This window comes from Moschus berezovskii, chromosome 3 (assembly GCF_049115385.1).
Source record: "Moschus berezovskii isolate FMDL1 chromosome 3, NW_MosBer_1.0, whole genome shotgun sequence".
Classification (NCBI taxonomy): domain Eukaryota; kingdom Metazoa; phylum Chordata; class Mammalia; order Artiodactyla; family Moschidae; genus Moschus; species Moschus berezovskii.
The window spans coordinates 16,309,156-16,336,424 of record NC_142462.1 but is presented as its reverse complement, the minus strand read 5'-3'; the positions used below and the strand labels follow the sequence as shown (position 1 = coordinate 16,336,424).

Genomic DNA, 27,269 nt, shown 5'->3' with positions numbered 1-27,269 from the left:
ATGGTTGCCCAAAAGCAGTCCTGGGCATTTTCTGCTTTTATTGAAAACTCCAGATGATGTTATTGTGGGGTCTGGGTTCAGAACTGCACCATGAGGTCGATAGTGCTCAGGTGGGTTCAGGGATCTGGAGAATAAAGTATGTGAGAAAGCCCACCTGAAGCCTTCAGTTTTGTCCATTAGGTAGGAAGAGATGTCACCAGGTGACAATGAGGGGATCAGAATTTTCAGGAGATGGGAAGTGGAGAATCTAGTAAACTATACTTATTCAGAGAGGGAGACAAAGTGTAATAAAGAACAAAAGACTGTGGATACAATGCTGAACTTAGCAAAAACTGTAGCAAGAGTCCTGCTGGGGTGGATTGTTCATCTTTAGAATATTGTGGAACACAGGAGCATGTGCATTCTGAAAGTCCACATGCACTTGGGTTTTAGTACAGCCCACCAGTTTGGTAAAACACCTGGGAGTATCAGTAGACATTATAGCTCAAACAACTATAAAAATGATCTTCACTTAATGAAAAAATGTTCATAGTATTCTTAGAGAATTTTGTTTAACAAGCTTACCAAGGGTGTGGGGTTGTCTATGTTATTCAGATTTTGTTGTTTATTAATTATATCATTCCATACAATTTTAAGTAAAATTGAGAAAATACACTGGGAGATTTAAACAGATGATGGTAATATTGATGAAAATGCTCAAATGTGTAACATAAGATAGTAAGAGGCATCACTTCCACTATCATCCCCCAAATTTGTAGATTTCATATAAGAATAAAAATAGTTCATGGCATTCTTAATAAGTCTATGAACCACGTGTTAGTCGCTGTGTCCAACTCTTTATGACCTTAGGGACTGTGGCCCGCCAGGCTCCTCTGTCCATGGGATTCTCCAGGCAATAATACTAGAGTGGGTTGCCATGCCCTTCTCCAGAGGATCTTCCCAACCCAGGGATTGACCCAGTTCTCCCATACTGCAGGCAGATTCTTTACCATCTGAGCCAACTTGGAAGCCCTTGAACCATGATACACCTGAACAATTTCAAAACTTCAAAGCAAAACAAAGCACTTCTTCTACTAGCAGATGTAGCAGTTTCAGTTTCTTTGAAAAGCAACAGCAGAAGCTAATGCAACATTGCAAAGCAATTTTCCTCCAATTTTAAAATGCAAACAAATTAACAAAAACTATACACACAACCCGGAGAAGGCAATGGCAAGCCACTCCAGTACTCTTGCCTAGAAAATCCCATGGATGGAGGAGCCTGGTAGGCTGCAGTCCGTGGGGTCGCTAAGGGTCGGACACGACTGAGCGACTTCACTTTCACTTTTCACTTTCACACACTGGAGAAGGAAATGGCAACCCACTCCAGTGTTCTTGCCTGGAGAATCCCAGGGACGGGGGAGCCTGGTGGGCTTCCGTCTATGGGGTCACACAGAGTCGGACACGACTGAAGTGACTTAGCAGCAGCAGCAGCAGCATACACACAACCCCCAAAGTTGTCATATTCCAGTTGTTCTGAATTTTGATATTCATATCAGAATAATTTAAGAAATAAAATGTGATTCATCATTTACTGGGCAGTGTTCACTACCTATTTGAAATTATACGTTTCAGAGTCTGGTAAAATTTCTCAAATATTAAATTTATATTTTTAAAATATATGAATAGAAAATAGTATAATGGAAAACAAAGATTGCATTTGGATAATATGGTTCCTCCCCTTCTTTTTATAGTCTGTATTTTTTAAGTTTGAAAATGAACTTCAATTGTATTCATAATTTTAAAAACTAATGTTCTAATTTTTAAAAAATAATGAAATTCATGATGACCCAATATACGTAAGTATTAGTTTGCTGGGAACTGCCATAACAAATTTCTACAGATAAGATGAGTTAAAAATCAGAAATGTATTTGCTCACAGGGGCTTCAAGTCCCAGATCAGGGATTTGTCAGAGTTAGTTTCTTTTAAGGCCTCTATCCTTGACTTGTAGATGGCTGTCTTCTCCCTGTGTCTTCACAGGGTTGTGTCGTGTGTGTGTGTGTGTTTGTGAGCATGTAACAGCAATCTCTTCTTACAAGGAAACCAGTCATATCTGGATTAGGATCCACCCTATGACCTCATTGTAGCTTAATTAACTCTTTAAAGACCTTCTCTGCAAATACAGTCACATTCTGAGATAAGGAGGGTTAGGGCTTCAACCTATGAATTTGGGGAAACAATTCAGCCTGTAACAGACACTTGGATTACTCTGAGCTTTCAGTGTTTTCCCAGTATTTTTTTCTGTAGGTTTTTTGTTTTTTTTCCACCTCTATTTCTTAACTCTGGATGACTTGAAACTTTGTCTGGTGAACAGTTTCTCAGCAATGGTTCAACTTTGTTGATTTCCTGCAATGTTAATCTTTTAATATTTTATAACCATTAACATGTATTTACATATATTTAATATTTTACAAACCTAAAGAAATATGCTCGGAAGCAAAACTGAAACTGTTTGAATTTCTACTTCCTTACTCTGCTTCTGCACAGCGTCAGGGCTTCAGGAGACAAGTAAACTTCACAACTTAAAGCCTTATTTTTTAAAAAGGATTCTTACAACCACACATCTCCTACCCATTAGAAGAAGAATAAGAAAGCAGAAGTTAAAAATCAACCGTTTAAAATTTCTGATAGAAGAAGAAGTTTTCAGAAAAATCCTGGTGAGTTTCCCAATCATTACACTTTTATTTTTTTATGCTTATGAGGAAACTGCTATTTTTATAAACTCCAGCTGTACTTTTTAATTAAAAAAACATGTGTTTGTACATAAGCCATTACTTGTAAAACTATTGAAAGTAGAAATACCAGTGTTTTAATTCTATATCAGTATATTTAACTAAGACTATCTTTGTAAATGTTCTTCTAAAAAGAAATGGATCATTAAGTATACTTAAGGTGGTGAGCGGATTTCTGGTCATGTAGGGAAGTGGGGGAAAATGATACAGAAACAATGCAAAGGCCTTCAGAAATTTAACATAAAAGATTGTAGAGGAACCTGTGGTCAAGTGCAATTCTGCCTTCCAGAACCTCAGATGTTATTAGAAGTTCAACAGAATATTTAATCAAAGATAACATCCCCCAGAGGTTATCTTTTAGGTTAAGTGCTTCCTTCACATCCATCTCATATAGCAATTTGGTTTAAAAATTAAAATGAAAACTTAAATTTATGCTTAGGAAAATAAAACTAAGCTTGGCTTATGTGTGGTTTCAGTTCGTCAGACCATCAAAAGACAGTGTGGGTAGCCTTCCTGGGCAGCAGCCAGGATTCTGAAAGGTCTCTCCCCCAGTCGGCTCTCAATCATGTGAAGCAGAACAACTCCTCAGGGCATGATATCTGGGATGCTACTGAGGACCTTAGTCTTCCCTGGTGGCTCAGTGGTAAAAAATCCACCTATGATGCAGGAGACTCGGGTTCAATCCCTGGGTCAGGAAGATCCCCTGGAGAAGGGAATGGCAACCCACTCCAGGATTCTTGCCTGGAGAATTCCATGGACAGAGGAGCCTGGTGGGTTACAGTCAATGGAGTCGCAGAGAGTTGGACACAACTGAGCAACTAAACCACAACAGCTGAGAATCCCTTGAGATGAAGGTGGGTGAGCCCTAGTTCTCATCCTGAAGAGTTCTGCTGATTCGGTACTTCTTAATCCTCAAAAGAGAAGACTAGAGGAGTCACTCGAGCATGGCATCCTGTAGCTCCTTTGTCAGTGATTAGTTACTACTACTAATAAGATTTGTGTTCATGATTATTTCAAAACAGAAAGATGAGGGCCCCTAGGAAACCAAGAGTGTGTCAAGACATTCTCAAAATTTGTCCACACCAGTCATTTTGACCTTTATATATTTCCAACTGTATATATATACATGCATACATATGGTCTTAAAATTGATGAACTATAAACTACTTTAAAAGCATTGCCGAATACAATAGGTTAAAATCATTACATGCCACCATTCCTGTCATGTGGGAGAGAGGAACTGAGAAACTTTTGAAATTATAATCAGTCCACAGATATTTTTTAAGAGTTTAGCATATTTTATTGAGACCAGGTATTGTTGATGTTTACATTTAACAGAAGAAAAGACTCCATACTTGAGGAATAAAGGTCAATGACCTTATGTGAGAAAAGTATTTCTATTTCCCTGGTATCTATAGGCAGACTCTGAACAGAAAGATGTAACAGAAAACTGTCACCTGTTAGATGGCACAAAGTTCCCTTTGCAGCATCCCCCATGTTAGACACAGCACACAGTGAGTCACTGGTGGTTCAGAAGCCAAAGAAAAAACTGTAAAAATAAGGGACTAATTACACAAGGAAATTCTTTCTTTTTTTTAATTTATTTTTAATCGGAGAATAATTGCTTTGCAATGTTGTGCTGGTTTCTGCCGTATAACAACATGAATCAGCCATAAGTATACATATATCCCCTCCATCTTGAGCCTCCCACCCACCCCACCCATCCGGCCCATCCAGGTTGTCACAGAGCACTGGGCTGAGCTCAGAGGGAAATTCTTGATGTGCTGCTTAATTTCCAGAATGTTGGGCCTTATTGGAATATTGTAGTCACTGGTTAAATCCAAAGAGAAAATTTGGAGTCTGTCCTCTGAGTCCTTAGGATATGCAGAGAGGGGAGAGATGGCTTAAATTACTGAAAGCAGATCTGGGCTAAGAGAAGGTACTGCATCAGACCCTAACAGAGTACGTCTGTGGAAAGAGGCCTCACCTGGAGATCAGCTTCCCTGAGCAGAGGCAGCAGGTGAAGACAGCAGACGTGCTGAGGCCCCAGCCCTGAGGGCCCAGGAGGAAAAGGGACCCATGCGGGGGAAACCTGGTTTCGGAAATGGCCTCATTTGGGGACTGAGAGTGACACAGCAGAAAAGTTTTTTGGGGTATTATGGAACTGGGGTACCTAGAAGGACTAGGGGAGAAAACATACTTTCTTTTCCTTTTGATAAAACGTTTTTTTCTTCTTTTGTGACCAGATGGTTGAAGATGGAGTTAGGTCTGGCCTAACAGGCAGCAGAGTAAAGAAAGTTCCCCAGATTTCAGTCTGGGATTCAAGCCAAGTGAAATAAGTGCCCTAGTATAATGAGCAAAAATTCCTTGACCCAGACATTGCTAACTCACTGGTTTTCAAAAATTCATTATTTTTAACTACTCTAAGAAAATATGTTATTCGTTCAACAAATTTTTGTTAAGAAGCTACCACATGCCAGGCACTGGAAAATAGTGAGCAAAGCACACAAAAACTCTTGACACAGAATAATGGATAGAACAGAAAATATAAAAGGTAAATAAGTAAAAATATATGGAATGGAATACTGGATTGTGATAAGTCCTATCTAGCTTTTTTAAAAGCCAGATGAGGGAAAGGAAACATTGGGAGATGGCATAGTATTCAGTAGGCTGCCAGAGCAGTGTCTCTGTGAGAAGGTGATGTTTGATAAAGATCTGAAGGAAGTGAAGGAGTGAGTCCTGCTGGTGTCCAAGGGTATCCCAGGGAGAGGAAGCAAGTGAAGTGCTGGAAGCAGGAGCAGTTGCCACATACAAGGAGCAACAGGGCAGTCAGAGAGCTGTATCAGATTTAGAGACAGAAAAACAAAGCTAAGATGTTATATCAGAGGGGTAATAGGGTACCTGGTCATCTGAGGCCTGGGCTTCCCATGTGGCACAGTGGTAAAGAATCCACCTGCCAATGCGGGAGACCCAAGAGACACGGGTTTAATCCCTGGGTCAAGAAGATCCCTTGGGTAGGAAATGGCAACCCACTCCAATATTCTAGCCTGGGAAATCGCATGGACAGAGGAGGCTGGTGGTCTACAGTCCGTGGGGCCACAAAGACTCAGACACGATTGAGCAACAAACACACACACATAAAGTTCATAATAAGGAGCTTGGCATTCACTGCAAGTCAAATGGGAAGCCACTGGAGGAACTGAACAGAATATTAATATGTCATTTACATTTGGAAAGGGTCACTCCAGCTGATATTTTTGAGATGTCCCCAAAGGGATCAATTACAGCAAGAGTGAAACTCGTGAGAGAGCCACAGCTTAATTTAGGAGAGAGATGCTGGGACCTGGACCAGGAATGGAGAGGGTAGCTGGTTTTGAAGATGCGACCTACAGCATTTGCTCCACACTGAATGTAGAATGTGGGAGAAGAGAAAGTATTCCTGCAACATATTTTGAATGTTTATTTAATTAAAAGTATTTACATATAGGAAGAGATGCCATGTAGAACTGCCATATAACCCAGCAGTCCCACTGCTGGGCATACACACTGAGGAAACCAGAATTGAAAGAGACACATGTACCCCAATGTTCATTGCAGCACTGTTTACAATAGCCAGGACCTAGATGTCCATCAGTAGACAAATGGATAAGAAAGTTGCAGTACATACACACCAGAGAAGGCGATGGCAACCCACTCCAGCACTCTTGCCTGGAAAATCCCATGGACGGAGGAGCCTGGTGGGCTGCAGTCCATGGGGTCACTATGAGTCAGACATGACTGAGCGACTTCACTTTCTCTCATTGGAGAAGGAAATGGCAACCCACTCCAGTGTTCTTGCCTGGAGAATCCCAGGGATGGAGGAGCCTGGTGGGCTGCCATCTATGGGACTGCACAGAGTCGGACACGACTGAAGTGACTTAGCAGTACATGTACACAATGGAATATTACTCAGTTATTAAAAAGAATGCATTTGAATCAGTTCTAATAAGGTGGATGAAACTAGAGCCTATTATACAGAGTGAAGTAAGTCAAAAAGAAAAATAACAATACAGTATATTAATGCATATATATGGAATTTAGAAAGATGGTAGTGATGACCCTATATGTGAGACAGCAAAAGAGACACAGATGTAAAGATCAGACTTTTGGACTCTGTGGGAGAAGGCGAGGGTGGGATGATTTGAGACGGTAGCATTGAAACATGTATATTATCATATGTGAAATAGATCACTAGTCCAGGTTTGATGCCTGAGATAGGGTGATCAGGGCTGGTGCACTGGGATGACCCTGAGGGATGGGATGGGGAGGGGGTGGGAGGGGGTTCAGGATGGGGGACACATGTACACCCATGGTGGATTCATGTCAATGTATGGCAAAAACCACCACAATATTTAAAGTAATTAGCTTCCAATTAAAATAAATTTAAATTAATTTATTTAAAAATTTAAATTTATTTAAATTTATTTGAAATAATTTTTTTTAAAAATAGAATGTGCTTTTAAATTTTCTACACTTGAACAATTTTCTAGTAAAAAGTTAAGGGGAAAATCTGTCCCACAAACAGTGTCTAGTAACAGTCCAATCAATTGCATTTTAATTTTGCTGTGATTTTTTTAATGTAATAGATTCTCAAGAAATATATCCTCAGGTAAAGTTGGGCAATGACTAGGTCTTCTCTTCTCACACCTCTGCTTCCTCATAGATGCCTTCTGGGATGTAACACCTATAAATTCACAAGAAAACGCAGCTCATCTAATAGTGGGAGATCAAAGAACCTCTTGAAGACCTATTTCAAGTTGCTGATATGACAAGGAGGAGTTTTCAGATAAGCCCTGGTAAGTTTCTAAGAATTAGAGATATCTGTTTCATCAACTTTCTTTAAAAGCTATCTTTAAAAACTAATTCTAAAAACTAAAGCATAACTTTGGAAATGAATATACTTTGAAGTGTACATAAGCCATTTCTAACAAAATGATTCTAAAAGTATTGAGAGATCTCATTGCTTTCATATACACATCGCCAGATGCCACTGTTTTAAAAAAAAGAAACCTTCCAGCAAGCAAGGTGCAGAATGTTTCTGATGGTGGAAGGCTCTGGAGATGCGGCTAGAAGACCTAAGTAAAATTTAGATCAAAGATCAGGAGTTCAAGCGTACCAAACTGTGTAGAAAATTGTGACTATCTGCAGCTATGCAAAACTCTGTCCGATGTAACTCAAGATAGTATCAAAAGTTTTTGTTGCTGCTGTTGTTTAGTCGCTAAGTCGTGTCCAACTCTTTTTGCGACCCCATGGACTGTAACTCCCCAGGCTCCTCTGTCCATGGGATTTCCCAGGCCAAGAATACTGGAGTGGGTTGCCATTTCCTTCTCCAGAGGATCTTCCTGACCCAGGGATCAACCCTAATCTCCTGGATTTTTTTACCGTTGAGCCACCAGTGAAGACCTATCAAAAGTTTGCATCTAGTTAAAGATGAAAACCTCCAAAGTTTAATCAACACTTTACTCAAGGCTTTCCTTTACAATTAGCTTGTATAAAGACTATGAGAAGAATTACATAATTTTAATGTAGTTAAACACAGTCCTAGAAAATGAAACCAGCTAGCTTTGTAGTTTCAGTCCGAAAGAACATCAGAGCAAGGCATACGCCTGCTGGGCTCTGGCCAAGACTGGGAGCATCCTTTCCTGGAGGCGTGAGTACCTTCAGGCTGCTGAGGCCCAGTCTCCTAAAGAAGGGGTGGCCACCGCTCCTCACCACTAAAGCTGCTAGGTTAATCCTTCCTGCTCACCGCTCCCCAAGAGAAAAAATAAGACTTTAGGGAATGGATCCTGAGAGTAAGGACTCATAAAGAGAACTCTGGGTTCAAAACTTACCCAGAACAGAATAAGCAAGATAAACTCTAATTCTTCTCCCCAGCTCCAGAAGCAGCTCCCCCTTTACCCATTTTAGACACAGATGTTTCAAGTGCATTTCTTTTGAAGAAGCAAAGCAAAAACAAGCAACAAAGAAGGCAACACTGGCTCTGGTCCAATTGCCCTATACTGCACAGTGAACGGTGAAACAGATTAGCTGAGAGGAGACATAATTTATGAAACAGTTTTCCTGATCACAACTCCTCCCACCCCCTTTACTTACACTGTGTAGTCTTGCCAAACATAAAGGTCTCTCGTGTTTAAAAAATATGCCAACACTCCAGAACGTAAATCTGATCAGGTAATGTTCATGAAAGGACTTTGTAAGCTTCAGAACAGTGAACTAAAGTTCTGTATAAACACTAACAAACCATCACTGAAAAAAAAAGTTGAAGACAGTGATGGGCCAAGGAGTTATATCAAAGCACTGTAAGACCTTTTTGCTCAAATTATTGTCACCTTATTAAGTACAATATATCACTCCAGATCAAATATGGATCAGCGACCATATAAGGACAGAGTGCAAAATTCATGTGAAAGCATTACCAAATATATAGTAGCTTCAAATCAGTATCTTCTCAGCTCCTATCATAAGAGTGGGCAGTTGAGAAATTTGTTGATGTTATAAAGGGTCTTCATTCTTGAATAATGGGGGAAGCTTTGAGATAACACAAAGAATTAAAAAAAAAAAAAAACCGGCTTGGGAAGAACAGATGTCAGTCACTCTATTCCATCTCCCTGGATAGAATTCCTGGGAGAATTCAAACAAGGAAGGAGAAAGCAAGAAAGAGCCTGTCTCCCTGTTAGGTGGCACAAAAAAAAAAAAAGAGAGAGAGAGATCACTTCCACCATCCCCACGTTACACACACATACACGTGCCAGTGTGCGCACACAGTGTCTCCAGCAGGTAACAGTCTGTAAGCAGGAAATCCTTCGTGGGCTGTTTCTTGTAGAGTTCCGGGCCAGAAACAAATGCTATAATCATTGGCTCAAACGGCAGAGAAAACCTAGAACTTTTCTTTACAGTCTTTGGGGGTGCCCAGAGAAGGCAATTGCACCCCACTCCAGTACTCTTGCCTGGAAAATCCCATGGACGGAGGAGCCTGGTAGACTGCAGTCCGTGGGGTCGCAAAGAGTCGGAGACGACTGAGCGCCTTCACTTTCACTTTTCACTTTGATGCATTGGAGAAGGAAATGGCAACCCACTCCAGTGTTCTGGCCTTGAGAATCCCAGGGACGGGGGAGCCTGGTGGGCTGCCGTCTATGGGGTCTCACAGAGTCGGACACCACTTTAGCGATTTAGCAGCAGCAGCAGAGAAGCTCCGGGTGGGTAGCTGCTTGAGAGAAGACGCAGGCTAAGAGAAGATAGTGCCTCAGGCCTGGGCAGGGCAGGTCTGTGGAGAACGATAGGAGCATCTCCAGAGTAAGGTCTGTCTGGCTGAACAGCCAGAGCAGTTGAAAGAGCAGAGGATAATGCAGAGACCCCCTGAGTCTAGCTCACTGAGGATCTAAAGTAGAAAACTCTGGAAACAGGGTGAAGCAGGACAGCCAATGGAAAAGGCTTATACTTAGAAAGTAGGCTTAGAGTGCAAGCCCAGCAGTGCCAGTCCTCCACTGAGTGAGTTACCGGGTAAGTCAGAACTCTGTTTTCTCATTTGTTAAGTGAGAATAAACTTTGTTTGCAAGCGTCTGGTAAGGGTTAAATGGAATAGTAAGCTATTGATACGTATCTGGCACTTAGTAGGCTCCTAGTAGAATGAGATAATGCACATGCTTTAAACTTCTTTTTAAGTTACACCAGTCAGTGGTTTTTGGTATATCCAGAGAGTTGTGCACAATCAATTTTAGAACATTCTCGTCACACCCTTAAATATCCTGTACCCATTAGCAGTCAGTCACCATTTCCCCAATCCCCCAGCCCTTGGCAACCACCAATCTACTCTCTGTCTCTATGAATTTGCTGATTTTGGACATTTCATATAACTGGAATCACACAATATATGTTTGTTAGTAAATGGCTCCTTTCATTTTGCATAATGTTTTCGAGGTTCATCCATGTTATCATGATTTCATTTCTTCTTATTGTCAAATAAATTCCATTCTGTGAATATACCACATTTTGTTTATTCAGTCATGAAGGCAATTTGTTTTTGTGAAGTTCTAAATGAATATTGCTCTGTTGATCTAAGGTGGGCATGTTTTACCAAGTTTGCCAAGACCTTCTTGAATTTAAATAACCATCTTTGTCACTCCATTTCAGTCTTTGTCCACTCACAGTCTATTTCGATCCCCTTCTCCTGAACATATAACCTTAGTTTTCTCAAACTGTGTTGTTTGCCCCGCTTCCAATCCTTTCCTTCGCATTTAGATATGTTCCAGGTACGTCCGTTTATATGATTTAAAGTAGAAACAATATTTTCCCAATACTTGGGAAACTATCACACTGGAGGCAAGGAAATGGACAACTGGATGGATTTTTTTTTTTTTTTTAGTTCCTTACTCATACCTAAGTATAAATTGAAAAAAAAAAAAAATAACACCCCAGAATGTTTCTTCAAACCATTTGAATGTCTTATTTTTTCATTTTTATTTGAGAAAATAAATATCATTCCTGAATACCAAATATGCACGAGTTATCTAAGAGCCAGAATATCTTTAAACATGGTTGGCTTCTACTAATCACTATGAAGCCACGTCACAGTACCTCTGAAGGACAGATAAGTACAGACTATTTGGACCAGCAAATTCTTTAGGAAACAGTCATTCACTTTTCCAGCATTAACAATGTGCTCAATATTTCCTCAAAACACTTGGCTAAATAAACAGAGACTGGCTTAGACAGAAACTTTACGAGTGAATCGAGTAAGTTCGATTTCACTCTGAAGGGGTGACTGGTGTATTAGGGTGGAAATAGCTATGATAAGAAATGCACAGCCAATGTGCGGTTTTAAATCATGTGAGTAGTATTTTAAGTTACCAAAAAGACTCTTAACAAAGAGACATGGAACAAAGGGGAAGAAAAAAATTTTTTGGCTGCACCATGCAGCTTTGGAGATCTTAGCTCCCTGACCAGGGATACAACCCAGACCCCGGCAGCAGAAGTGCAGAGTTCTAACCCCCGAACCACCAGGGAGGTATTTTTTAAGACGTCAGAGGTCTCTGCTTAAAGCTGAGTAACCCTTGAGTAAGGAAAGTGTACCTGTGTGCTCTGAGTTTAACCAATCTTTTTTTTTTTTTTTAACAGTCTGTGGAATAGCGACTCTGTTGTCCAAACATACCTGGTCTCTGTGGGAAAACTGGGCATTTCCAGTGGACAGTTGACAATGACTATCTATTGCTCATAGGATATAAGCCAGTTCCTAAATGCAGTCAACTCTTCCAGGAGCCTCATGTGTCCAAAAGACTGAACATATGCATTGGATATAAATAGCCATAGGAAGATTAATTTTGTTCTTACATTCTTAGAAAAATGGAAAGCGGCAGTCAAATGAGTCATGGCACACAATTTATAAGTCCATCCACAAAGAAGAAATTAGTAAGAAATAGTTAGAGAGTTAATAGGAAATATCCACATGGTCTCCTATTATTTAAAAGATATTCATTGTGTGCAAAGGAGCAGGAGCTGCCTGGTAGGACACAATATCCATAATGTCACTTTATTTTCTTCTTTCAACTACTTGTATTAACTTTCCATCTGTCCACTCAATATATATAAAGCAGATTGACTTCGCAGGCTCATCTTATAAGTTCTGAAATAATGTTCCTTGTAGCTATTGTAAAAATACAAACATTGAGTGTCACATTTGACCCTTCCTAAGACGGTGATGGACAGGGAGGCCTGGCGTGCTGTGATTCATGGGGTCGCGGAGAGTCGGACACGACTGAGCGACTGAACTGAACTGAACTGAACTGAACTGAAGACGGTGAGAACATATCAGGCAGTTCTAACATCAGGCCATATAGTTTGGGTACCAATTAAACTAAAACACCTTTTACTCACAGATGTGGTAGGGTAAAATTGTGATATTTGGCAGTCTCAGACTCTTGATACGGATATGCTGAGTATCATTATTTCTTTATTCCTAAACTTACCAGGTGAGATTACACCAGTTCCTGATTTCACTTTGACTGATAGAGGGATCTGATGTGAAGACTCACCATGCCTTAAAGAGTATTGCTTCTGGTATGAGTTTGGATGAAGGCTTGACAGTTTCTTAAAAAGTTAAACACACAGCTGTTAATATTTGATCCAGCAATTCCTTGCCAGGGCTGTTTACCTAAGAGAAGTGAACATACATGTCTGCATAAGACTTGTGCAGAAATAGTTATAGCAGCTTTCTGCATGACTGCCAAAAATGGAAATAGCTCAAATGTCTATTAAAAGAAAATTGGATAAACAAAGTATGGCATGTTAATAAAACAGAATACTATCCAACAATAAAAATAAACAAGCTATGGATACATGCAACATTTAGACCAATGTCAATAACATTATATTGAATAAAGAAGCCAGTCACAGAGGCGTATATTCTATATGGTTCTAGTATTTCAATTCTCAGATAAAGTTAAGCTAATCTGTGTATGTGTGTGTGCTGAGTCACATCAGTTGTGTCTGACTCTTTGCGACCTGTGGACTACAGCCCGCCAGGCTCTCCTGTCCATGGGATTCTCCAGGCAAGAGTACTGGAGTGGGTTGCCATGCCCTCCTCCAGGGGATCTTCCTGACCCAGGGATCGAACCCATGTCTCTTATATCTCCTGCATTGGCATGAGGATTCTTTACCACTAGCGCCACCTAAGAAGAATGGTTTCCTCTGGAGGGGGGTTAGTAGTGACTGAGAAGGGACATGGGGTGATAGAAATGTTCTGTGTCTAGATTGGGGTGGTTTGTTAAAATTTTACATTTAATATATGTGCACTCCAGTTTGATCTCAGGGCAAGTATAGCTGAAATAAGAGTCTTTCTGAATGTAAAAAAGAGAGGGAGAATAGCAGAAAGTCAACAGCTCTGAAGCTGAGTGATGGATACAGTGTTCATTATGCTGTCCTGTTTACTTTGTATTTAAAATTTTCCAAAGAAGTTGTGCTGTGAAAGTCTAGTTCCTAATGTGAGGAAACAGAAGCTATAGTTTGATGAGTGGGTGAACAAAATATTATGACACGTGCTTCTCCTGTTGGCAAATATTTTGCTGAGAGACTGTAAGAGAGTGCGATGTTAACAAAATGTTAACAACTGTGAACAAGGGGTAGAAGCCAGGTAGATCTTGTTTTGTGTTTTTTTCCTAGTTGTTTCTGATTTTTCAATTGGACACATATTAGTCTTTTAATTAGAAAAATACACCAAAAATATTACTGTCTTAAAAATACTAGGACTTCCCTGGTGGTCCAGGGGTTAAGAATCCACCTGCCAATGCAGGGGACACAGGTGATCCCTGGTCCAGGGAGACTCCACATGCCGTGGGGTAACTAAACCCGTGCTTCCAGCTACTGAGCCCGCACTCTAGAGCCAGCGAGACACAGCTGCTACGCCCTCATACCCTGGAGACCACCCTGCGCAAAAGAGAAGCCACACAGGGAGAAACCTGCACACCATGGCTAGGGAAAGCCCCCCGCCGCAGCAAAGACCCAGCAAGGCCAAAAATAAATGAACACACATTTTTAAAAGTTTTTAAACAGTAACAAAGAACAACCCCCCACCCAAATGACTCTCACTCTGAATCAATAACAACAAGGGTAATGTACTCCGGATGCTTTCAAAAATCCTGTCTCATGAGCTAGGAGGCTTCTTGGTATTGTAATACTTCCTTCATCTGAGAGAAAGAGGAACATGATCAAATGTAAAACTTTTGGTGGTTTTGTTTCTAAGAGAAATTTTATATAAAAACAAGAGCATGGCATGAAAGCATGAGCTATTCTACAGAGCATTTCTAGATCATGACCGATTTTTCTGTACTTGCTACATTATAATAATTTTATTAGCTCATAAAGAGTTAAAAGAGAAACCCTGATCAGATAGAATCCAGGGAGCTTAACTTTGAACACTCTTAAAGGGATCGTCACTCTTTGGATTATTGAAATAATTTTTTAAAGACAACAAAACCTCACTCCAACAAAGAGTTTAAAAGAAGGCCTCGAAGGGAGAAGGAATTTCCCCCGATCTATAGCAAAGAATTCCTCTCAAATACAGATCATGACCACCAGTGAGACAGGTCACATCCCAGGATTATTCAGAGGCTGACTCCCAGCAGGGAAGGGCTGATGGTTCTGGAAGAACCAGACTGAGATCTTAAAGAGGAGGAGCTGGACAGCATCAGAATTCACCAGCAGAGTCTGCCCCCTCAGGTGGACAGACATAACTGGTTTAGTTTTCTACAGGACTGTCTGAGGAAACAGTTGACCCAAGAAACTCATGTGCAATAGCAGGACTGAGCCAGCAGGGGGGTGAAGTCAGGAGGAATCCAGGCAAACAGCATATGCACATCTAGATCACGCATTCTCAACTTCCCTCTAAGAAGTAAACATTGCTTCTTAGAAGCAAAAAAAAAAAAATCAGACCTTTCTTTAAAATAGAGCTCATTTTTAGAGCAGTTTTTGGTTCATAGGAAAACTGAGAAGAAGATACAGAGATTTCCCAACTACCCTCTGACCCCACATATATATTAATACAACCTCCCCCACTATCAACATCCCTCACCCGGCTAGCGCATGTGTTACAACTGATGAGCTTGCATCAACACATCATCACCCACACTCCGTAGTTCAGCTATGGTTCAGTCTTGGTGCTGTATCTTCTATGGGTTTTGGCAAATATGTATGTAATGGCATATATCAACCATTATAGTGTCATATAGAATAAGTTCATTGTCATACAAATACCTTGTGCTCCACCAATTTATTCCTCACTCCTCCCAAACTCCTGGCAAACACTGATCTTTTTGCTGTCTCCAAAGTTTTGCCTTTTCCAGAATACCATATAGTTGGAATCATATAGTATACAGCCTTTTCAGATTAACTACTCTCACTAAGTAATATGCATTTAAGTTTCCTTCATATCTTTTTATTGCTTGACAGCTCACTTCTTTTCAGCACTCAATGAAGATGCCATTGTCTGGAGGTACCAGTTTATTTATCCATTCACCTGCTAAAGGATATCTTGGTGGCTTCCAAGCTTTGGCATTGATAAACAAAGCTGCTATAAGCTTTTGTGTACAGGTGTTTGTGTAGACATAAGTTTTCAACTCCTCTGGGTAAATACCAAGGAATGTGATTGCTGGGTCATATGGTAAGGGAAGGTTTAGTTTTGTAAGAGACCACCAAACTGTCTTCCAAAGTGGATGCATCATTTTACATTCCCACTAGAAGTAAACGAGAGTTCCTGTTGCTCTAACACCCTCACCAGTGTTTGGTGGTGTGCTAGAAATCTGCTAGATTTCAGCCATTCTAATAGGTGTGTATTTCATTGTTTGAATTTTCTGTTCCCTGATGACATTTGATGCTCTTGTTTATGTACAAGGCACAGATATACATAAACTCATGCAGTATATCTGTAGTATTACAATTTTAAGGGAGAGGACAACTAGGTTGAAATCCTTCTCCTTAAGGGGGAACAGTCTAATAAAGAATCGGAGAAGCACTGTCTGGGTAGTCAGAGAGGCAGCACGAGGAGATGGACACAGGATAGATGAGAAGGATTGCACTTGCTGAAGAACTGGAGCCTGGCCTCACAGGGAATCTGAGCAATGAGACAAGCCCGGGGAATAAAACTGAGTACGGAAAGCAGAGCGTCAGTTAATTTTTGTAACCTGTTTGTGTTAGGCAAGGTTCTCCAGAGAAACAAAACCAGTAGTACATATTGCAGAGAAAGAAGGAGGGAGGGAAGCGGGCAAAGAGAGAGATTATTTAACAGCTTGTGCCTCAGTTTCTTCGGCTGTAAAATGGAAATCATAATAGCATCTACCTCAGAGGATTGTGGTGAAGAGGAAATAAGCGATAGAAAGCACTTGCAACAGTGCCCAGTACATAGTATATGCCCAATAAATGCTTAAAAAACATATGAAGCCAGTCTGAATGTGGAAGCTGAAAGCTAATTGAGTTCACATAATACCTGTTAATACTTGCAATTAAATTTTTTTTTTTTTGCTTTTTAGAATTGTTATTTGTTTTTGGTTGCACTGGGTCTTCACTGCTGTGCGGTGGTTCTTTAGTCACCCTGAACCGGGGCTACTCTCTCTAGCTGAGGTGCTCCGGCTTCTCATTGTGGTGGCCTCTCTTGTTGCGGAGCACAGGCTCTGGGGCATGTGGGCTTCAGCGGTTGCAGAACGTGGGCTCAGTAGTTGCAGCTCATGGACTCTGTAGCATGGGCTCGGTAGTTGTAGCCCACGGGCTTAGTTGCTCTGCAGTGTGGGGAATCTTCCCAGACCAGGGATTGAAACTGTGTCTCCTGCATTGACAGGTGGATTCTTTACCTCTGAGCCTCCAAGGAAGCCCCACCACTTGCTTTTGATTTTTTAAAGGCTAATTATCTTTGCCACTCTCAGGCAGTTCTGTGCCTGTCACTGAGTCAGACGTTAGAAAAGATGAATCCCAGCAGGGTGGCCACTGGGGGCCCTACCCTGGTCCGCTCTGCAGAACTAACCTGGAGGGATTTAGCATTCACGTGAACATGAATGTGCCAAGTCGCTTATTCATGTCCAACTCTTTGCGACCCCATGGACTGTAACTGGCCAAACTCCTCCATCCATGAGCTTCTCCAGGCAAGAATACTGGAGTGGGTTCCCATTTCCTCCTCCAAGGGATCTTCTCCACTCAGGGATTGAACCCACATCTCTTGTCTCCTGCATTGTAGGTGGGTTCTTTACCACTAGTGCCACCTGGGAAGTCCCTAGGGAGCTCCAAAAAGCCCCTGAAAACCATTCCTTTACATTCTCTTTGGGAAAACAGACGCAGATTGATAGTACAATAAGAAAACTAGTGAAATGCCAGCTTAAAGTCCTACTCAAGTTCTGGGCTCTTGGCAGCCCTCAAAAGTGTCAAGCAAAAAAAAGATTTTAACCTTTGAATTCTAAACACACACACCAGAAGGGTGGATGAGTAATGGCTTACCGAAGGACTCCTTTCAGAGAGAAAAAAAAGTCACTTCAGTAAATGCAGATCTCGGAAAACGAAACTGAAATCAAATCTGCAGACTTCCTTCTCCCCACCTCCCAGTTTCGGCACACCCATACTGAGAAACACTGCCATTTCTGAGCCAATTAGAGCTCAGACTGAAGTGGAAGCAGAGGAGAAATGTGCACAAAAACCTGACTGAAAAAAAAGTATTTTTCTCTAACCTAGTAGGAAGAAGAAAACACAGACATTTGAATGTCTCCTACACTGAAATACATGATTTTCCTGTTGTTTATGTAGAAGAACTTTGCAAGAAAAATCTGGGTGAGTACAATATCTTTTATTAACAGTATTATTACTATCTATAGCAACATTTTATTGAGTAGGAAGGAATCTACTTCTCAATTCGAAAATTGAAATATATTCCAAAAAATAATATTTTAAGCCTAAATTTTTTTAGCCTAGACTGTTCACTGCTGTGACACTGTGTGCTTTATATTAATTGAAAAGGAGTCACAACATTCCATAAAAGATGCAGATGAAAACTAAAGGCACTTTTCCTTTAAAGGTATTTTTATTGATGAACTCCCCCAAGGCATTAGCAGCATTTTCAAAAAGAACATATAATGAAAATTTAAAAATGTACTTTCTACTAATCTACTCTAAGGAGTTGCCAGAAAATAAAACTCCCTGATAAATCCTCAGATATTAGTGTCAGATGACATGTATCCTAAACAGACAGAGACAGTGATGTAGACAGACTACAGGAAGGACTTGAAATTATAACACTCTTCCTCTTTCCGGGTAAAAATCTTGGGTTTATGTCTGATTTTCTCCAAAGTGAGGAACAAGGTAGCACAAGAGGGTGAGGGAAATACAATTCTGATTAAAACCCTACTCTTCAATTTCATTTTCCTTTAGAGAAACGAACCGGCCCTAAAGTTAACCGTACAGCTGATAAATATATATGTGTTTGATCATCAACTAACAATCAATTAACAAGTTCATTTTTAAATACTAGTTGCTAAGAAGCTCAGAACCAAATTTTCGGGACAGTTCTAGTAAAGTATATAGAATTGAAAAACTATTTTTGCAAATTTCATCCGCATATACAATGGGAAAATCATGTATTTCAGTGTGGGAAACACTCAAATGTCTGTGTTTTCTTCTTCCTACTATATTAGAGAAAAATACTTCAGGGTCTTTTATGGTTCCATACAAATTTTAGAATTATTTGTTCTAGCTCTGTGAAAAATGCCTTTGGTATTTCGATAGGGATTGTATTGAATCTATAGATTGCTTTGGGTAGTATGGCCATTTTAACAATATTAATTCTTCCAGTACATGAACATGGTGTATCTTTCCATCCGTTTTGTTGTATCAGTGTCTCGTGGTTTCCAGCGTACATGTCTTTTACCTCCTTAGATTTATTCCTACCCATTTATTATTTTTGATGCAAGTATAAATGGGATTGTTTTCTTTATTTCTCTTCTGATAGTTTGTTGTTAACATATAGAAACAACAGATTTCTGTATATTAATTTTATATCCTGCAATTTTCCTGAATTCATTAATTAGTTCTAATAGTTTTTTGGTGGCATTTTAGGTTCTTGTATATATAGTATTATGTTATCTGAAAACAAGGACAGTTTTACTTCTTCATATCCTCTTTGGATGACTTTTATTTCTTTTTCTTGTTTAATTGCCATCACTAGTATTTCCAATGCTATGTTAAATAAAAGTAGCAAGAGTAGGCATCCTTGTCTTGTTCCTGATGTTAGAGGAAATGCTTTCAGCTTTTCACTACTAGTTTGATGTTGACTGTAGGTTTGTCATATATGGTTCTTATTATGTTGATATATGTTCCCTGGGTCAGGAAGATCCCCTGGAGGAGGGCATGGCAACCCACTGCAGTATTTTTGCCTGGAGAATCCCATGGGCAGAGCAGCCTGGCAGGCTACAGTGCATGGGGTCACAAAGAGTCGGACACGACTGAGCGACTAAGCACAGCACACGTTCCCTCCACGCCCGTTATATTGAGAGTTTTTTATCATAAACGGATTGTCAAAAGCTTTTATTGAATCTTTTGAGTTGATCAGATCATTTTTATTATTCAACTTGTTAATGTGGTCTTTCACATTGATTGATTTACAGATGTTGAACCATTCCTGCATTGCTGGGATAAATCCCACTCGATCATGTTTATGATCCTTTCTCATCTAGTGTATTGTTTAAGGCCCGTGTTTCTTTATTGATATTCTGTCTGGATAATCTGTCCACTGATATAAGTGGGATGTTAAAGTCCCATAATATTGTTGTATTAGTTTCAATTTCTTTCTTTATGTTTGTCAATATTTGCTGCATGTATTCAGGTGTTCCTATGTTGGGCTTCCCTAGAGACTCAGACAGTAAAGAATCTACCTGCAATGTAGGAGACCCAGGTTTGATCCTTGGGTCAGGAAGATGCCCGGGAAAAGGGAATGGCTACCCACTCCAGTATTCTTGGGTGGAGAATTCCACGGACAGAGGACCCTAGCGGGCTACAGTCCATGGAATCGCAAAGAGTCAGATACGACTGAGTGACTAACACTTTCTTTTCATGTTGGGTGCATCTATGTTTGCAATTGTTATCTCTTCTTGTTGTATTGATTTATGTACTGTTCCTTTTTTCTTGTCATTTGTTGTCGTCTTTCTTTTCAAGTATATTTTGTCTGATAAAAGTATTGCTACTCCAGCTTTTCTTGTTTCAATTTGTGCAGCATATGGTTTTCCTTCCCCTCACTTTCAATTTGCCCATTCCCCTTCCCCACTCCAGCACCTGGTAACCTCTGTTCTCTGAGTTCAGCTTTGAAGGGAAAGTGGTTGTTTTCTTAGATTCCACATATAAGTGAGCCCATACAGTAATTGTCTTTCTGTTTCTGGCTTATTTTGCTTAGCATAGAGTCCTTCAGTTTCATCTATATTGTCACAAACAGAAGGATTTCCTTCTTTCTCATAGTTATTGTAAATATGTTTATTTGCTACAATGCACGTGGGAGTGCAACTGTCTCTTCAAAATACTTATTTCATTTCTTTGTGATATATAGTCAGAAGTGAGATTGCTGGATCACAGAGTAACTCTGTTTTTAATTTTTTGAGAAATCTTCATAGTGTTTTCCATAACGGCTGTACTAGTTTACATCCCCACTAGCAATGTACAAGTGTTTTTCCCACATCCTCACCAGCTCTCATTATCAGTTTTATTTTGAATAATAGCCATCTAACAAGTGTGAGGGGCTGCCTCATTTTTATTTTGATTTATATTTCCCTGATGATTAGTGATGTTAAACACCTCTTTCCTATATCTATTGGCCATTTGTGTGTCTTCATTCGAGAAATGTCTGTTTGGGTCCTTTGTTTATTTTTCAAATAAGATTGTTTGCTTTCTTGCTATTGAGTAGTTTGAGTTCCTTATGCATTTTGGAGGAGAAGGGGCAACAGGGAATGAGATGGTTGGATGACATCACCGACTCAATGGACCTGAGTTTGAGCAAACTCCGGGAGTTGGTGAAGGACAGAGAAGCCTGAAATGCTACAGTCCATGGGATTGCAAAAAGTTGGACACAGCTGAACGACTGAACTGAACTGAACTGAGATATGGTTTGCCAGTATTTTCTCTCCTTCCATAGGGGACCTTTTCATTCTGTGGATTGTTCCTTTTGCTGTGCAGAAGTTTTTTAGTTTGATGCAGTCCCATTTGTCTGTGTCTGCTTTTATTGTTTGGAGAAGGCAATGGCAAGCCACTCCAGTACTCTTGCCTAGAAAATCCCATGGACAGAGAAGCCTGGTGGGCTGCAGTCCATGGGGTCGCTACTAGTCGGACACGACTGAGCGACTTCCCTTTCACTTTTCACTTTCACACATTGGAGAAGGAAATGGCAACCCACTCCAGTGTTCTTACCTGGAGAATCCTAGGGACGGAGGAGCCTGGTGGGCTGCCGTCTATGGGGTCGCACAGAGTCGGACACGACTGAAGCGACTTAGCAGCAGCAGCAGCTTTTATTGTTTGTGTTTTTGGGGTCATATTCAAAGCTTGTAGCTCAGACTGATGTCAAGAAGATTTTCCTCTATTTTCACCTATAGTTTTTTGGTTTCAGGTCTGAGAGTTAAGTCTTTAATCAATTTGTGTTTTCTACTCAAGATCACTTTTTCATGGGTCTTTTGTAGTTCCATATGAATTTTAGGCTTTTTTTTTTTCTATTTTTGTGAAAATTTTCATTGGAATTTTTATAACTATTGCATTGAATCTCTAATTGATTTGAGTAGTATAAACATTTTAATAATATTCTTTTAATTCATAACACAGGATACCTTTCATTTATTTGTGTCTTCTTCAGTTTCTTTCATCAATGTTTCACAGTGTTCAGTGTATGGATCTTTCACCTCGTTCTTCAAATGTATCCCTGAGTAATTTTTATGCTACTATAAGTGAGCTCATTTTAATTTTTTCAGATAGCTTACTGTTAGTGTATAGAAATGCAGCTTTTTTTTTTTTTTTCTAAAAAAGAATTTTATTAAAAAAGCACAAATGCAAAGAAATGAACAGAGGAAAATTTATGCGTCGAACCTGGACTGGTCACTTATGATAATATACATGCTACAATTCCATTCTCCCCAATCATTCCACCTTCACCCTCTCCCACAGAGTCCCAAAGACTGTTCTAAATGCCTATGTCTCTTTTGCAGTCTCTTATACAGGGTTCAGGTTACCATTTTTCTAAATTCCATATATATGCGTTAATATACGGTATTGATGTTCTTCTTTCTGGCTTACTTCACTCTGTATAATTGGCTCCAATTTCATCCACCTCATTAAAACTGATTCAAATGCATTCTTTTTGATGGCTGAGAAATACTCCATTGTGTATATGTACCAAAGCTTTCTTATCCATTCATCTGCAGATGGACATCTAGGTTGCTTCCATGTCCTGGCTATTATAAACAGTGCTGCAATGAACATTGGAGTACATGTGTCTCTTTCAATTCTGGTTTCCTCGGTGTGTATGCCCAGGAGTGCGATCGCTGGATCATATGGCAGTTCTATTTCCAGTTTTCTGAGGAATCTCCACACTGTTCTCCATAGTGGCTGTACTAGTTTGCATTCCCACCAACAGTGTAAGAGGGTTCCCTTCTCTCCACACCCTCTCCAGCACTTATTGCATGTAGACTTTTGGATAGCAGCCATTCTGACTGGTGTGAAATGGTATCTCATTCTGGTTTTGATTTGCATTTCTCTGATGATGAGGGATGTTGAGCATTTTTTCATGTGTTTATTAGCCATCTTTATGTCTTCTTTGGAGAAATGTCTGTTTAGTTCTTTGGCCCATTTTTTGATTGGGTCACTTAGTTTTCTGGAATTAAGCTGCAGGAGCTGCTTGTATAATTTGGAGATTAATCCTTTATCAGTTGCTTCATTTGCTATTATTTTCTCCCATTCTGAAGGCTGTCTTCTCACCTTGCTTAGAGTTTCCTTTGCTGTGCAGAAGCTTTTGATTTTAATTAGGTCCCATTTGTTTATTTTTGCTTTTATTTCCAATATTCTGGGAGGTGGGTCTTGGAGGATCCTGCTGTGATTTATGTCGGAGAGTGTTTTGCCTACGTTCTCCTCTAGGAGTTTTATAGTTTCTGGTCTTACATTTAGATCTTTAATCCATTTTGAGTTTATTTTGGTGTATGGTGTTAGGAAGTGTTCTAGTTTCATTCTTTTACAAGTGGCTGACCAGTTTTCCCAGCACCACTTGTTAAAGAGACTGTCTTTTCTCCATTTTATATTCTTGCCTCCTTTGTCGAAGATAAGGTGTCCATAGGAGCGTGGGTTTATCTCTGGGCTTTCTATTTTGTTCCATTGATCTATGTTTCTGTCTTTATGCCAGTACCATACTGTCTTGATGACTGTGGCTTTGTAATAGAGCCTGAAGTCCGGCAGGTTAATTCCCCCAGTTCCATTCTTCTTCCTCAAGATTGCTTTGGCTATTCGAGGTTTTTTGTATTTCCATACAAATTGTGAGATTATTTGTTCTAGTTCTGTGAAAAATATTGTTGGTAGCTTGATAGGGATTGCATTGAATGTATAAATTACTTTGGGTAGTATACTCATTTTTACAATATTTATTCTTCCAATCCACGAACACGGTATATTTCTCCATCTATTCGTGTCCTCTTTGATTACTTTCACTAGTGTTTTATAGTTTTCTATGTACAAGTCTTTTGTTTCCTTAGGTAGATATATTCCTAAGTATTTAATTGTTTTCATTGCAACAGTGAATGGAATAGTTTCCTTAATTTCTCTTTCTAGTTTCTCATTATTAGTGTATAGGAATGCAAGGGATTTCTGTGTGTTGATTTTATATCCTGCAACTTTACTGTAATCATTGATTAGCTCTAGTAGTATTCTGGTAGAGTCTTTAGGGTTTTCTGTGTAGAGGATCATGTCATCAGCGAACAGTGAAAGCTTTACTTCTTCTTTTCCAATTTGTATTCCTTTTATGTCTTTTTCTGCTCTGATTGCTGTGGCCAAAACTTCCAGAACTATGTTGAATAGTAGTGGTGAGAGTGGGCACCCTTGTCTTGTTCCTGACTTTAGGGGAAATGCTTTCAGTTTTTCACCATTGAGGATAATGTTTGCTGTGGGTTTGTCATATATAGCTTTTATTATGTTGAGGTATGTCCCTTCAATTCCCACTTTCTGGAGGGTTTTTATCAAAAATGGATGTTGAATTTTGTCGAAGGCTTTCTGTGCATCTATTGAGATAATCATATGATTTTTATTTTTCAGTTTGTTAATGTGGTGTATTACGTTGATTGATTTGCGGATATTGAAGAATCCTTGCATTCCTGGGATAAAGCCCACTTGGTCATGATGTATGATCTTCTTAATGTGTTGTTGGATTCTGATTGCTAGAATTTTGTTAAGGATTTTTGCATCTATGTTCATCAGTGATATTGGCCTATAGTTTTCTTTTTTTGTGGGGTCTTTACCAGGTTTTGGGATTAGGGTGATGGTGGCCTCATAGAATGAGTTTGGAAGTTTCCCTTCCTCAGCTATTTTCTGGAAGAGTTTGAGTAGAATAGGTGTTAGCTCTTCTCTAAATTTTTGGTAGAATTCAGCTGTGAAGCCGTCTGGACCTGGGCTTTTGTTTGCTGGGAGATTTTTGATTACAGTTTCAATTTCCGTGCTTGTGATGGGTTTATTCAGATTTTCTATTTCTTCCTGGTTCAGTTTTGGAAAGTTGTACTTTTCTAGGAATTTGTCCATTTCTTCCAGGTTATTCATTTTATTGCCATATAATTGCTGATAGTATTCTCTAATAATCCTTTGTATTTCTGTGTTGTCAGTTGTGATCTCTCCATTTTCATTTCTAATTTTATTGATTTGGTTCTTCTCCCTTTGTTTCTTGATGAGTCTGGCTAGTGGTTTGTCAATTTTATTCACCTTCTCAAAGAACCAGCTTTTGGCTTTGTTGATTTTTGCTATGGTCTCTTTTGTTTCTTTTGCATTTATCTCTGCCCTAATTTTTATGATTTCTTTCCTTCTACTGACCCTGGGGTTCTTCATTTCTTCCTTTTCTAGTTGCTTTAGATGTAGAGTTAGGTTATTTAGTTGACTTTTTTCTTGTTTCTTGAGGTATGCCTGTATTGTTATGAACTTCCCCCTTAGCACTGCTTTTACAGTGTCCCAGAGGTTTTGGGTTGTTGTGTTTTCATTTTCATTCATTTCTATGCATATTTTGATGTCTCTTTTGATTTCTTCTATGATTTGTTCATTATTCAGCAGCGTGTTGTTCAGTCTCCATATGTTGGCACTTTTAACAGTTATTCTCCTGTAATTGAGATCTAATCTTACTGCATTGTGGTCAGAAAAGATGCTTGGAATGATTTCAATTTTTTTGAATTTACCAAGGCTAGATTTATGTCCCAGGATGTGATCTATCCTGGAAAAGGTTCTGTGTGCGCTTGAGAAAAAGGTGAAATTCATTGTTTTGGGGTGAAATGTCCTATAGATATCTATTAGGTCTAACTCTTCTATTATATCATTTAAAGATTGTGTTTCCTTGTTAATTTTCTGTTTAGTTTATCTATCCATAGATGTAAGTGGGGTGTTAAAATCTCCCACTATTATTGTGTTATTGTTAATTTCCCCTTTCATACTTGTTAGTAATTGTCTTACATATTGCGGTGCTCCTATGTTAGGTGCATAAATATTTATAATTGTTATATCTTCTTCTTGGATTGATCCTTTGATCATTATGTAGTTTCCTTCTTTGTCTCGTTTCACAGCCTTTGTTTTAAAGTCTATTTTATCTGATATGAGTATTGCTACTCCTGCTTTCTTTTGGTCTCTATTTGCATGGACTATCTTTTTCCAGCCCTTCACTTTCAGTCTGTATGCGTCCCTCGTTTTGAGGTGGGTCTCTTGTAGACAACATATATGGGGGTTTTGTTTTTGTATCCATTCAGCCAGCCTTTGTCTTTTGGTTGGGGCATTCAACCCATTTACGTTTAAGGTAATTATTGAAAAGTAGGATCCCGTAGCCATTTTCTTTATTGCTTTGGGTTCAAGTTTATACACTCTTTCTGTGATTCCTGTCTATATAAGATCCTTTAGCATTTGTTGGAGAGCTGGTTTGGTGATGCTGAATTCCCTCAGCTTTTGCTTGTCTGTAAAGCTTTTGATTTCTCCTTCATATTTGAATGAGATCCTTGCTGGGTATAGTAATCTGGGCTGTAGGGTATTTTCTTTCATCACTTTAAGTATATCTTGCCACTCCCTTCTGGCCTGAAGAGTTTCTGTTGAAAGATCAGCTGTTATCCTTATGGGAATCCCCTTGAGTGTTATTTGCTGCTTTTCCCTTGCTGCTTTTAATATTTGTTCTTTGTGTTTGATCTTTGTTAATTTGATTAATATGTGTCTTGGAGTATTTCGCCTTGGGTTTATCCTGTTGGGGACTCTCTGGATTTCTTGGACTTGGGTGATTATTTCTTTCCCTATTTTAGGGAAGTTTTCAACTGTTATCTCCTCAAGTATTCTCTCATGGTCTTTCTTTTTGTCTTCTTCTTCTGGGACTCCTATGATTCGAATGTTGGAGTGTTTAACATTGTCCCAGAGGTCTCTAATATTGTCCTCATTTCTTTTAATTCGTTTTTCTTTTTTCCTCTCTGTTTCATTTATTTCTACAATTCTATCTTCTAGTTCGCTTATCCTGTCTTCTGCCTCTGTTATTCTACTGTTTGTTCCCTCCAGAGTGTTTCTGATCTCATCTATTGCATTATTCATTGTATATTGACTCTTTTTTATTTCTTCTAAGTCCTTATTAAATCTTTCTTCCATCTTCTCAATCCTTTTCTCCAGGTTATTTATCTGTAACTCCATTTTACTTTCAAGATTTTGAATCATTTTCACCATCAAAATTCGAAATTCTTTATCAGGTAGATTCCCTATATCTTCTTCTT

At 39.4% G+C, this 27,269-nt stretch overlaps 1 protein-coding gene across 5 annotated transcripts in view; it reads left to right on the top strand.

Annotated features, from left to right (window-relative positions):
* Nucleotides 1–2,304: 2,304 nt before the first annotated feature.
* LOC129552224 (sterile alpha motif domain-containing protein 9-like) overlaps nucleotides 2,305–27,269 on the top strand; it is a 42,955-nt gene continuing 17,990 nt past the window's right edge. For 2 of the 5 annotated variants that reach the window (XM_088833259.1, XM_088833265.1), the window contains exon 1: nucleotides 17,929–18,105. Coding sequence is in view for 1 of the 5 variants with exons in the window: in XM_088833255.1 (XP_088689381.1) it covers nucleotides 7,574–7,604 (31 nt within the window). In the remaining 4 variants the exon portion in view is untranslated. Of the gene's footprint in view, nucleotides 2,695–7,470; nucleotides 7,605–17,928; nucleotides 18,106–27,269 lie in introns of those variants that run through there. The other 3 variants (XM_088833255.1, XM_088833263.1, XM_088833267.1) reach the window with 3 other exon arrangements.